Source organism: Ictidomys tridecemlineatus, chromosome 16, assembly GCF_052094955.1.
Source record: "Ictidomys tridecemlineatus isolate mIctTri1 chromosome 16, mIctTri1.hap1, whole genome shotgun sequence".
Taxonomy (NCBI): Eukaryota; Metazoa; Chordata; class Mammalia; order Rodentia; family Sciuridae; genus Ictidomys; species Ictidomys tridecemlineatus.
The window spans coordinates 36819982-36833520 of NC_135492.1; the positions used below are offsets into that span (position 1 = coordinate 36819982).

The following is a 13539-nucleotide window of genomic DNA, read 5'->3' on the forward strand; positions in this document are numbered from 1 at the left end:
CTCTGAAGCTTGTCAGGGATCAACAGCAAGTAAAATGTCACAGCCAAGGATTGTTGACAGTCCCCAGGAGGACCGTTCCTTCTCGGGCACTGCATGTCCCTGGGTTCGGTCTTGCTGTTGGAAACCATTAGGAATTTCTGCGGGTGGCATTGTGGGCTGCCGTGTTTGTCAAGCCCTGGGCCGTGACAGTGTCATCTGGCCTACCAGACACTAGACACCTGCAAAGGTCAGCTCCTCCCATCTGTCACCTGTTTTGAAAGTATTTTCTTTAGAGACAGAGTCTCGCTGAGTCACTTAGAGCCTCACTAAGTTGGTGAGGCTGGCCTCCACCTTGCGATCCTCCTGCCTCAGCCTCCCAAGCCTCTGGAATGACAGGGCGTGCACCGTTGCGCCCAGCTGTTTGTGTCTCTGTTCCCTTTGCTCATCAAGCAAAGCTGTGTTCTGCAGCCAGCCCTACTTCCTTCCCCTCCTGGCTTGTAGGTCGTGTTGAGGTTGCTTTTGATTTCACTTTGGCATTTGATGGTCGTCTCTGGAAAGAGGTCCCCAGCCTTCTGCTTCTTCACAACCCTGTAGCTGTGCCTACTTGGTCACTGGAATTGAATTCTCTAGAAGCTGTTGTTTGTTGACCAGACTGCTCACTCCAATTTAAGCTCCTCTGGGTCAGGAGTCTGAGGCAGGAGGATTGCAAGGTGGAGGCCAGCCTCACCAACTCTGCGAGACCCTATCTCTAAATGAAATAAAGAGTGGCTCAGTGGTAAGTGCTCCTGGGTTCAGTTCCCGGTACCCACCCACCCCACCCCCAAAATAATAGAGTCAGTCTATAACCAGACCCGCCGTTCAACTTCTTGACCAGAGTCATGGTAATATGTGACTTCAGGTGCCTCTCCAAGCCCTTTCTCAAAACCTAATGAGCAATATTGCTTACCTACCTTGCTGTGAGCCTTGACGTCTGCTGGTTTTGAAGGCAGAGTGATTTGGATTTTTTTCATGGTCAAGTACAGAGCACAGTCTTGGATAACATAGCAGGCCAGGTGTGGTGGCAGTGCCTATAATCCTAGCTACTTGGGAGGCCGAGGCAGGAGGATCAATAGTTGGAGGCCAGGCGGGGTAGTTTGTCTCAAAAAATAAAAAGGGCTGGGGATATAGCTGTGTGGTAAAGTGCCCTTGGTTTCAGTTCCCAGTTTAAAACACACGCACATGGGCTGGGGATGTGGCTCAAGCGGTAGCGCGCTCGCCTGGCATGCGTGCGACCCGGGTTCGATCCTCAGCACCACATACCAACAAAGATGTTGTGTCCGCCGAGAACTGAAAAATAAATGTTAAAAATTCTCTCTCTCTCTCACTCTCTCTCTCCTCTCTCACTCTCTCTTAAAAAAAAAAAAACAAAAAAAACACACGCACACAATATCACTGGAGAGAGACATTTCTCAGTGTTTGGAGCTGGTTCAAGTTCAAGTTGGTACCTTTGAAGCCTACACTTCTAAGTTGGGCACAGCACCCGCTACCTTCCTGTAGTCCCAGCTGCTCCGGAGGCTGAGGCAGGAGGATCGCAAATTGGAGGCCAGCCTTGGAAACTTAATGAGACAGTGCCTGAAAATAAAAAATGGCTGGGATTGTAGCTTAGTGGTACAGTGTCCCTGGGTTCAGTCCCCAGTACCTAAAAATGAAAATAAAAAAAAAATCACAGTTTGGTAGGTAATTGGGCAAAGACCATCAGTAAAACTGCTGCTGAGACCCGCAGGGATCAGGGTTCAGATGTGGCAGAGGGTGGGAACCAAGCCGCTCTGAGGCGGAGCGGGGACTCAGTGGCCGATCGCTTGCCTCGCACGTGTGAGGCCCTGGGTTCCATCCTCAGCACCTCATAAAAATAAATAAAAAAATTAGAAAAAAAGCTGTTCTGGAGAAAACAAGTTGTCATTCTATTTCAAGGGCCTTTAAAATATTCATATTAGTTAACAAACCCCCCTTAGCAAGGGAAGAATTGAGATCATCCCTATGCAAGATGCAACCTTAATGCTAAGGACAGTATTTATTGGAGGGGGCCTGGCGCCCGCCTGTCATCCCAGCACATCGGGAGGCCGAGGCAGGAGGATTGCGAGTTGGAGGCCAGCCTCAGCCTCTTAGCGAGGCCCTGAGCAACTGCGACCCCCCGACTCTAAATAAAATAGAAAAAGGGGCTCACAGGTTAAGCCCCCCTGAGTTCAGACCCCAGGACGGAGAAGCGGGGAGCGCTGGGCCATTGAGTCGTAGGGGTCGCCTGTTGAGGAAGTGGCCCTTCAGCAGAGGTGTGAGTGATGGAGGGCTGAGCTGTGCGGTGAGAGTGGATCACTAGTCCCGTAAACCAAGGATGCCACCTGGGGGGTTCAGGACACCCTGTCCCCCCAGCCGGGCTCCTGGGGCCAGAATTCTCATGACTGGGGCTGCGCCAGGCTTGCTCCTCCTCCTCCTCCTCCCTCTGCTCATGGTTCCTTCTCCTTTCCTCCCGCAGTGTGAAGCATGACCTCGAGGAAGAAAGTGCTGCTCAAGGTGATCATCCTGGGAGACTCGGGGTGAGTGTTCCCCAGCATGCCCAGCTGCCCTGTTGGCTGGGAGTCCCGCTCTCCCCACGCCCTCCCCAGACCACGCCCTCCCCAGACCACGCCCTCCCCAGACCACGCCCTCCCCAGACCACGCCCTCCCCAGACCACGCCCTCCCCAGACCACGCCCTCCCCAGACCACGCCCTCCCCAGACCACGCCCTCCCCAGACCACGCCCTCCCCAGACCACGCCCTCCCCAGACCACGCCCTCCCCAGACCACGCCCTCCCCAGACCACGCCCTCCCCAGACCACGCCCTCCCCAGACCACGCCCTCCCCAGACCACGCCCTCCCCAGACCACGCCCTCCCCAGACCACGCCCTCCCCAGACCACGCCCTCCCCAGACCACGCCCTCCCCAGACCACGCCCTCCCCAGACCACGCCCTCCCCAGACCACGCCCTCCCCAGACCACGCCCTCCCCAGACCACGCCCTCCCCAGACCACGCCCTCCCCAGACCACGCCCTCCCCAGACCACGCCCTCCCCAGACCACGCCCTCCCCAGACCACGCCCTCCCCAGACCACGCCCTCCCCAGACCACGCCCTCCCCAGACCACGCCCTCCCCAGACCACGCCCTCCCCAGACCACGCCCTCCCCAGACCACGCCCTCCCCAGACCACGCCCTCCCCAGACCACGCCCTCCCCAGACCACGCCCTCCCCAGACCACGCCCTCCCCAGACCACGCCCTCCCCAGACCACGCCCTCCCCAGACCACGCCCCGGGCTGGCTGACATCACCCTGTTCTGCTCTGGGCCTTTCCCTCCCTGCTGCTTAGGGTCCTGAAGACAATTGAACCTTTATTGTGTAACGTGTGTTCCCTGGTGGCTAGCATGACTTTTAAGGGACAAGGATGCTTTTTGAACTTCCCTAATAACGGCCAGCTTTGCGGATTGCCCTCTGCTCCCAGCGGCCAGACTAGAGAGGCCTGCTCAGGGAGATTCCTGCCGCTGGCATCTGCCCACCAGATGTGGCTTCTGCAGGCCTGGGCCACATTGCCCTGTGATGCTGGCCTGAGACCCCAAGGCCAGGGTCTGCGTCCAGATTCCCCCCCCCAACGAGGAACTAACTCCAGTGGCTCATTCAGTGCTCTGGGAGGCCTTGCAGACCTGGTGACTGGTGTGACCCGAGATGGCTTGGAGGCCTGCCTGTTTTCAAAACTAACACTGAAAAGTAGGCACACGCAGTGGCGCACGCCTGTCCCATCCCAGTGACTCGGGAGGCTGAGGCAGGAGGATCTCGAGTTTAAAGCCAGCCCCAGCAAGTTAGTGAGGCCCTAAGCAACTCAGCAGGACCCTGTCTCTAAAGAAAACTGAAAAGGATCCCCAGGCCTTGTTCCCTCCCAGCGCACACACACACACACACACACACACACACACACACACACACACACACACACCCTGGCCTTCCCTGGAAGGTCTGGTGCAGGTGGTCTGGGTCGGAGAGCACGGCCTGGGGCTAGGTATGCTTTCAGGTCCTCTGCACATGAGCTCGAACTTGTCCCTTTGTGGGAAAGCAAGGTGATACTATTGATCATGAGGAAGACTTTTCTGTTACCTTGAGCCTGCCGTAACCCGGTCACCAAAACAATCACACATGGTCTCCTGCTGAAAAAAATCCTTGGAGAAGCTTGTTTTGAGGTAGATTCTGGTCTGGTTACATATTGGTAACAATCTCTGCCTCGGGCCAGGTGCGGTGGTGCACACCTGTCATCCCAGCAGCTCGGGAGGCTGAGGCAGGAGGATCACAAGGTGGAGGCCAGCCTCAGCAAAGGCCAGATGCTAACCAACTCAGTGAGACCCTGTCTCTAAACAAAATAGAAAAAGGGCTGAGGATAGGGCTCAGGGGTTGGGTGCCACTGAGATCGATCCCTTCTACTACCACCCCCCCCAAATAAATAATCTCTGCTTCAGATTTTAAACTTGGCGTGTGTCATTAGGTGCCTGTTCAAAGCCAGCGGCGGCCTCCTGGTGTGACTTCATTAAGCCAAATAACAACCACTAAATAGAGAAGCACCCGAGACTACTGTGGTATTTTTAGAATCTTGGAGCGATCTTACTCCTGGAGCTTATTTTAGAAGGAGCGTATTTACTGACGTCCTTCTGGGAGGAAAAGGAATAATGCCCGGTTCTGTCACCGGAGTTGCCTGAACCGAAACTTACCAGCAGCTTTTCAGCATCTGGTGCCCATCTGTATCCAGCTTTTGTTTGTTTATGTCTGTTGCTGAGCTGGGGGTGGCACCCGGGCTTCATGCGTGCCAGGCAGCAGCTCTGCCACTGAGCTCCACCCCCAACCCCACCCTGGATCTTTAGCCCAGCAGAAATCGACATTTTCCAGTGTGTCATGAAGGGATGTTTGGGGACAGGGGCCTTGGTTCCTTGCTCTTGTGAACCTGCAAATATCGGTGGCCCATGCCTGTCATCTCAGCTCGGGAGGCTGAGGCAAGAGGATCGCAAGTTAGAGGCCAGCCTCAGCAAATTAGGGAGGCCCTGAGCCACTCAGCGAGGCCTTGTCTGTAAATAAAATATAAATAAAAAGGGCTGGGGGCGGGGCTCAGGGGTTAAGCACCCCTGGGTTCAATCCCTGGTACCAAAAAAAGAAGCTACAAGTGCCACCGTCAGTCCCTGTCCCTCCTGTGTGACTGAGACTCGTGCTTTTTCTCCCTCAGCGTTGGGAAGACGTCACTCATGAACCAGTATGTGAACAAGAAATTCAGTAACCAGTACAAAGCCACGATAGGAGCCGACTTCCTCACCAAGGAGGTGATGGTGGACGACAGACTAGTCACCATGCAGGTGAGCCGCTCCAGCCCCGCCCGCCCGCCCTGCTCCCGTGTGTCTCCAGGCCAGGCCGGCCCCGCCCCTGTTGGCCACACCCCGTGGATCATGGGCCACAGCTCGTGTCCCTGGGGGAAGTGCCAGGTGGCAGTTTAAATCCAGTTTCCTGGGAGTGTGGGGACAGGCCCAGGCCTGAACCTGGGGACCCTGCCCTGCGGCCCTCAGTGTGAATTTCACACTGCAAAACAAGACACCGTGAAATCGCTCGTCGTTGTTTGGAAATTCACATTGACCTGGGTGACTTTTTGTTTGTTCCGAGTCTCTGCGCTGGCTGCCTCCCCAGGCCCTGCCTCTGTTTCAGCCTGTCTCCAACTCGGCTCTTTTCTGGTCCCAGGGGTTGAACCCAGGGTGCTTAAGTAGCTGCTGCCAGTACAGGCACTGACCCCCATGCCCGGCTCTGACTGGTCTCTTCCCATCCTTAATAAGCTTAGGTCAGAACTCTTTGGGTTTCCTGCCAGGCTCAGGGGTGCCCACCTGTCATCCCAGCAGCTCGGGAGGCTGAGGCAGGAGGATCAGGAATTGGAGGCCAGCCTCAACCACTTAGCATGGCTGGGGATGGGGCTCAGTAGGTAGAGCGCTTCCCTTGCATGCACAAGGCCCTGGGTGCCACATAAAATAAACAAATAAAACAAAGGTGTCGTGTCCAAGTACAACTAAAAAATATATATTTTTAAAAAGCATAAATCATCAAAGGTCTGCCCTCGACAGTAGATTATAGCGAACACCTAAATAGCAAGATTGCCACCCAGCAGAACCCGCGCATTAGGACCACATCGTGACAGGGGGTGCCGGTCCCCAAATGGCAGGCTTTTGGAATAAGCGGGCAAAGACGTCAACTCCCAGAAGAAAACCTTAACTGCCAATGGCCTGATGGTTGCTGAGGCTGGCCTCCACTTTCCATCCTCCGGCCTCAGACTCCAGAGTTACTAGATGGCAGGCGTGCGCCACCACCCTCGGCTCAGAATGGCACATTTAAACAGCTAACGAGTTTGGGGGAGCATGGAGGGAGGACACTGTCAATTGATGGTGGGGACGAGTCATGCCGTCCCAGGCTGCAGGGTGGAAGGTGCCCTTACCCCGCAGTCCAGCGGTTCCAGCCTCTGTATGTGGCCCGGGAGACTCACCTCTAGGCACACAGGAGCAGGTAGCATGCAGACGCAGTGGGGTGCTGTGTGGCCACTGACCTTGGCAGATGGGGACGGGACACAGGTGGCACCAAGACAGTAGGGTAACTCCATTTGCCTAAGGTATTTACTTCGGAGGAAAAAATGCCATTTTTTTTTTCTTTTAATAAAATGCTACTGTTCGTCACATCAGGGCTGCAGGTGTAGAGTGTGTGCTTCACACCTGTAGAGTCCTGGGTCCTGTGCCCAGCACCGAAAAAATGAATGGCTTCTGTCACCGTGTGTGGGGAGGTGAACCTGTGGGTCTGATACTGAATGGAGAGTAGTCCCAGCAGCTCAGGAGGCTGAGGCAGGAGGATCGCAAAGTGGAGGCCAGCCTCAGCAATTCAGCGAGACCCTGTCTCTAAATAAAATATAAAAAGAGCTGGGGACGGGGCTCAGGGGTTAAGCACCCCTAGGTTCAATCCCTGGTACCCTAAAAAAAAAAAATCCAGGTAGAAATGTAGAATTCAGTGAGTTTATTGACTTCCGTCACCCCCAGACGACACAGGCCTGAGGCCTGCGGCTTGCGTTTGGCACCGTTCTGTCCATGTGTGTAACCAACAGAGTCCCCCAGCAGCAGACTCAGTGTCCCCTCCTTGGTAGACCCAGTTTTCAGGGTCATCTTGGACCCCGCGGGGTGAAATTCTGCTTCCTGAACCCCGAGTTCGCGCATGGTGGTGGGTGGCCCCCGTCGGGTCGCTGTCCCCCGGCGCCTGCCCTCGGTGCTCAGCCCCTGTGCTCCCTGCAGATCTGGGACACGGCCGGGCAGGAGCGGTTCCAGTCCCTGGGCGTGGCCTTCTACAGGGGCGCCGACTGCTGCGTCCTGGTCTTCGACGTGACGGCCCCCAACACCTTCAAGACCCTCGACAGCTGGAGAGACGAGTTCCTCATCCAGGCCAGCCCCCGGGACCCCGAGAACTTCCCCTTCGTCGTGCTGGGGAACAAGATCGACCTCGAAAACAGACAAGTGAGTGCTGGGGACGGCGGGGGTCCCCACCCAGGCTCCCTGGGGACCGCGAGGGTCTGGGAGGTCCTTGGCTGAGGCCAGAAGGGTTTTGGCAGGTGCTGGCAGAGCGCTCAGAGACAGGGTCTCCCTGAGGGGCTCAGGGCCTCACTAAGTGGTCGAGGCTGGCCTCCACTTTGCCGTCCTCCTGCCTCAGCCTCCAGAGCTGCTGGGGACGACCGACCCTGAATCCGAATCCTGGAGCTGGCTTCATCTAAGATGTCCTGACCCCTTAAGTGTTCACGGGGGGCGGAGTGAAGACATGAGGGGCGGGACTGCAGGATTCTGTGGCCCAGGGGACACCACGTCAGGACAGGCGGCTCGGGAGGCCCTAGCAGAAGCCCCTCGTTCCCCCCTCCCATCCCCGGGCTGGCTTCTTGCTCCTCTCACAAGTGACTTGAGTGGAGCCAAGTCACCAGCTACCCACCGCGACTGGCTGAGGTGGCGGGGCCGGGCGCTGTGTCAGGTGCACTGCTGTCCCGCAGGTGGCCACGAAGCGCGCCCAGGCCTGGTGCTACAGCAAGAACAACATCCCCTACTTCGAGACCAGTGCCAAGGAGGCCATCAACGTGGAGCAGGCCTTCCAAACGATCGCAAGGAACGCGCTGAAGCAGGTAGGCGCCCCCGCCCCGGCGCTGGCCCAGCCCGGCCTCCCAGCAGCCTCTCTTGGGGATAGCCAGGGACCCCACGTGTGCGCCCGGGGAGGGGACATTGATGTGCTCCCCTTAAGCCGCCAGATTCCACTGTTTTGTGAATCATCTAAAACCTGCCAAAGACCTGGGGCAGTGGTGCCCACGCCTGTCATCCCAGAAGCTCTGGAGGCTGAGGCAGGAGGATCCCAGGTGGAGGCCAGCCTCAGTACTTTATCAAAGCCCTCAGCAACTCAGCGAGACCCTGTCTCTAAATAAAGTCTAAAAAGGACTGGGGACGGGGCTTAGGGTCCAGTGCCCTCTGTGGCTCTGTTCACTGTGCCAGTCTTCGGGTGGTCTGTGGCCACTTACACGGCCCCTGGACCCGTTGAGCCCCTCACCCCCTTTTTACTCATTTGTTTATTTATTTATTTGGGGGCCAGGGATTGAACTCAGGGGCACTTACCCCCTGGGCCCCGTCCGGGCCCTTTTTCTATATTACGTTTATGGACAGGGTCTCGCCGAGCTGCCACAGTGTCACCTTTGCTAAGTGGCTGAGGCTGGCCTCCAACTTGCGATCCTCCTGCCTCAGCCTCCCAAGTAGCAAGAATGATTTGCATGTGCCACCGGCCCTGGAAAGTTGGGGATTGAAGGGGGGTTGGGGGGCCGAGAGGGCAGGGAGCCTTCTGGCCAGAGTGGCCTGGTCTCTGTATGCTCTGTGCGCCGCTGCCACCTGGTGCCCTGAGGGGACCCCAGAGTCGGCCTCCTTGTGGGGGGCCCTGGGAGCGTGCCCCTGCGTCACCGGCGCTCTCCCCTGCCCAGGAGACGGAGGTGGAGCTGTACAACGAGTTCCCGGAGCCCATCAAGCTGGACAAGAACGACCGGGCCAAGCCCTCGGCCGAGACCTGCAGCTGCTGAGGGGGCGGCGGGCGCCAGCACAGAGTCCTCACCCCAGGACACACAGGCCTTCACCCCCGAACAGCAGGGCCCTCTCCCCCGCCGCCACCAGAGCCCACCCCTCACCCCCCACACACACCAGCCCACCTCGGTGCGGCTCCTGGGGGGCCACGGCCTCCCGTGAGCCCTTGCGGCAGCAGGACAGGCCCCCCCACTCCGCCCTGGCCCAGCCGCCCGGGAAGCTCCTGCGGTGTCGCCCACTGGAGAGGGGACTGTTTACAGTTGATCCGTGTCTCATGAGTCACCTGATTTTTTTAAAGGCCGTGTGGTCCCCACCCCCACCCCACAGGCCCCCCCGGGTCGGCTGGTGCCACCACGTCCCCTGGCCCCCCACCCCGGCCAGCCGGCCAGGCCACCTTTTATACGCCGCCTTCGCCTCTGTCCCTTGAACTAATCAGCTCTTTCTACAGTGTCCACTTATTATGTCAGGCTGCCCCCAGAGGACCCCAGAGTGACATTCATATATGCCACCCGTGAGACCCCCGCGCGGAATCAGTGCAACCCGAGCCCCGATGACGTGTCCAGGTCCCCGAAGGCCGAGGGTCGGACCCCCCCTTGTCCCATCTGGATGGCAGAGCGCTAGAGGCTCCGAATCCGGGCACCCCGCCCGCCCCCGCTTAGCGACAGTGTTGTGTACAGTGACCGCGACAAGGATGACGGACGCCTTTTCTTCTCAAAGACTCGAGCCAAAACCAGATAAGCTCCTCATCTCTCCAGAGGGAAACCGCTCTAGATCCTTCTGGGTCGAAATCCTCTCCCCCCGCACCCCGAAAGGTCGATTCGCCCCCGCAGTGTGCAATGGATAAACGGCTGTTATCGCAAACGACAAGTGTCGCTTTCCTTCTCTTTTTTATTGTTATTGTTTCTTCTTTGGCTCTTCCGCTCCACACTTGAGACCCCCGCTCTGTCCCCCTCCTGCAGATCAGCATCCGGCTCCTAAGAGGGAAGCAGAACCCCCCGATCTGCCCTCCTAGCCGTTCTACCTTTGTTCTAGAAGGCTCTCCTTTCAGGGTTGTGGTCTCCTCAGACCGGCAGATCTTCTTCTCCTCTTTCTCTTCCCCTCCGTCTCCCCTCACGGGCGCCCTCTGTGAGCCCACCCGTCCCCCTTGGTCCCTTGGTTGGAACCCGGCAGTTGTGCCCCTTCCCAGGACCCGCCCCGCGTCGTCGTAGCCTGCTTTACCAGAGAGCCTCTCCCCTCCAGAGGTCGACATCTTAGGTGTGGGCCGAGTTCTTCTGTAAAGAGATGAACGTGATGCCAATAAACGTACCAAGAACAAACCACGGTGCCTCTGCCCTGTCTTCTTTCCTCTCTCCACATCCTGGCCCCGTGGAGACCGCCATCCAGAGCCGGGCGCGTGCTGGTGCTTGGGGACAGACAGGCCTCCTGTGCCCACTCTTGTCCCGGGCGCAGTGGTGCAGACCTGTCATCCCAGCAGCTCGGGGAGGCTGAGGCAGGAGGATCGCAAGTTGGAGGCCAGCCTCAGCCACTCAGCGAGGCCCTGTCTCTAAATGAAATACAGAAAGGGTTGGGGACGGGGCTCAGGGATTCAGCATCCTGGGGTCCATCAAAAGGTTCAGGTTGGGGTGGACAGGAAAAGGGACAGTCTCAGGGGACAGAGTGGCTTGTCCCTCCTTGCCCTCCTGCTTTACTGGGGGAGGAGGGTCCCAGGGAAGGTTCCAGAGAGTTCCATCCAGGTCCACTTCTGGACTTGTGACTGACAGCAGGACTGTGTCCGTCCCCACCGTCTTGTCACCTGGAGGGGAGGTTTTGCTGTTAGGACAGGTGAAACATCCGGGAACTCCGGGTCGCTCTGGCCCCACTGTCGGGTTCTGATCAGTACTTGTTCTTCCGGGTTTTGGGGTTGGGGGACTTGGCTCCCAATGATCATCAAATCTCCCTGAGTCCTAGGAGCCGGTGAATGTCACAGAAGCCCCCCCCCCCCTTTCAGGATAACTTGTGACCTCACCGACACTCAGGCCTGCATTTCTCCTGCAGATGGCACGCTGTTGAGGAGTGTGACATCCTGTGGACTTGAGCCAGGAAGAGCTGGGGGTAAATTGCTTTTTAAAAGAAAGCATGCGGAGCAGGTTGCGGTGGCACACAACTGTCATCCCAGCTGCACGGGAGGCTGAGGCAGGAGGATCGCAAGGTGGAGGCCAGCCTCAGCAACAGTGAGGCCCTGAGCAACTCAGGGAGACGCTGTCTGTAAACAAAATACAAATTAGGGCCGGGGATGGGGCTCAGGGGTTAAGCAACCCTGGGTTCCATCCCCGGTGCCCCCAAAACACTTTTTAAAAGGAAGCCTCTACCTCCCGTTCCTGCCGCCCGTGTCTGTCATCTGTCCAGGCTCGGAGCCTCTGCAGGGTTTGCTCTGGGTCTGGGACAGAAAATCAAAGGGAGCTAGCGCCCCCTGGTGGCCAGACTGGTGATAGAGCGACATAGTGGGGAAGCGGTCCCGAGCCTGCTGTTCCCCTGTGAGCCACAGCCTCTTCCCGACGCAGGAGGATCCCAAGTTCAAGGTCAGCCTGGGCAACTCAGCGAGACCCTGCTCAAAAGGAAAAATACGAAGGGACACCCTATCTCCAGGTCACAGCAAAAAATAGCAGCTCACTGACAGCCAGCTCTCCTAGTGGCGGCAGATGCATACCTGCGGTGGCAGCTTTCACTGAGCCAGGGCACCCTGGAGCACAGTAGTGGGCGGTTGGCCCTCCTACCGCTCTTACTACAAACCATTGTGGGGTTTTGTTTTCTGGTGCCAGAGTTTGAACCCAGGGCCACTTAAGCCCTGAACCCCGTCCCCAGCCCTTTTTCTATTTTATTTAGAGACAGGGTCTCGTTGAGTTGCTTAGGGCCTCGCTAAATGGCAGAGGCTGGCCTCCAACTCGAGATCCTCCCGTCTCAGCCTCCCCAGCTGCTGGGATGACAGACACCACCGCGTCCATTCACCTTTGGATCTTCTATTGGAAATCTGCGCAGGGTCTCTGGCGGGAGGGAACCCCAGGTGGTGTGGAATGTTCTTTCCGCCTCCTGGACGATGATCAGAGTGTGTCACACTGTTTCTGTGAGGGCCTGGTGCTGACCTGTGGGAGGGAGGCAGTCCCCAAAGCAGGAGTGTCCTCCCACGGCCTTCTCTCCTGGGAAGGGTGGATCTCCAACCTTCCAAGCTGGGAGCTCTGCACTGAGCCCTGGGGAACATGCCCAAGGCACACCACCCCACCCACCCCAGGGAAACAAAGCTCGCCTCTCGGGGTCCTGCTACACCCAGGACCCAACTCCCAGAGACTTGGCTCAGTTCTGATCCCGCTCCCCTCTCCCGCCTTAAAGCCACTGGAGAAGGGGCCCGAGCCAGACACGGTGGCGCACGCCTGTCATCCCAGCGACTGGGGAGGCTGAGGCAAGAGGATCGCAAGGTGGAGGCCAGTCTCAGCAAAAGCAAGGTGCTGAGCAACTCGACGAGACCCTGTCTCTAAATAAAATAGAAAAAGGGCTGGGGACGGGGCTCAGGGGTGGAGTGCCCCTGGGTTCAATCCGTGGTAGAAAAAAAGAGTAGGGGCCCGGGAAGCGACATGGTGGCTTTGTGATTAGCGAGTGTGCGAAGCAGTAAGTCGCTGGGTGTGGAAAGGGTGCGCTACGCTGGTCGGGGCGCTGCCCTGGCGCAGCCGCGGAGCGCACGGCTAGGAGGGAAATGTTGGGTCTCCATGGAAACCAGGGGCCTGGCGGGGCGGGGCCGAATCCTGGTGAGCGGGGGGTGTGGGCGGGGCCTAGTCGACGGGGGCGGGGCGGGAGCGAGGCGGGGCCGAGTCGTTATGAGAGGGGGGGTGTGTAGGCGGGGCCGAGTCGACGAGGGCGGGGCGTGGCCTAGTCGATGGGGATGTGGGCGGGAGCGGGGCGGGGCCGAGTCGGCGGGGAGTGTGGGCGTGGCCAAGTCAGAGAGGCGGGGCGTGCGTGGGCGGGGCCGAGTGGGTGAGATGCAGTAGGCTTGGCCGAGGAGGCGGGGCCGAGTTAGCGATATTACGGGCGGGGCCTAGTGGGCGGGGCCTAGTAGGCGGGGGCGGGGCGGGGCGCGCTCCTAACGTTTAACCGCCGCACCCGCCGCCCGGGACCTCAGTTCTCGCTGGAGCAGCCACCGCGCGCTCGGGGCCGATCGGGGACTTGCCCTCTCCCCTCCGGGGTGGCTTAGGGGGCTAGGAATGGCCACCGCTGCTTCCCCCTAAAACAGAGACAGCGTCGTCCTTGGGCGGGTCCCCAGGGTCAGCCCCCCAACGTCTTTCCGATGACTTTTCCGGGATGTCCCCAAGGACCTCAAAACCATTCATTTGGAAGGCGCAGGGCGCTTCTGGCCGCACTGCTGTGTCGTGGGTCATTTGGA

The 13539-nt window shown here is 58.5% G+C and overlaps 1 protein-coding gene and 1 long non-coding RNA gene across 2 annotated transcripts in view; one reads left to right on the top strand and one right to left on the bottom strand.

Moving 5' to 3' along the window:
• The window catches only part of Rab7a (RAB7A, member RAS oncogene family), a 28431-nt gene extending 17984 nt beyond the window's left edge, over nucleotides 1-10447 (top strand). The window contains exons 2-6 of the mRNA XM_078033904.1: nucleotides 2489-2549; nucleotides 5246-5372; nucleotides 7329-7547; nucleotides 8069-8197; nucleotides 9035-10447. Coding sequence (XP_077890030.1) covers nucleotides 2497-2549; nucleotides 5246-5372; nucleotides 7329-7547; nucleotides 8069-8197; nucleotides 9035-9130 — 624 coding nt within the window. The 5' untranslated portion in view covers nucleotides 2489-2496 and the 3' untranslated portion in view covers nucleotides 9131-10447. The remainder of the gene's footprint in view (nucleotides 1-2488; nucleotides 2550-5245; nucleotides 5373-7328; nucleotides 7548-8068; nucleotides 8198-9034) is intronic.
• LOC120891781 (uncharacterized) lies at nucleotides 7037-12109 on the bottom strand. The gene is made up of 2 exons (XR_013431494.1): nucleotides 11480-12109; nucleotides 7037-11373 (listed from the first exon to the last, which is right to left on the bottom strand). It is a non-coding gene; the product is annotated as an uncharacterized LOC120891781 (long non-coding RNA).
• Nucleotides 12110-13539: the final 1430 nt, after the last annotated feature.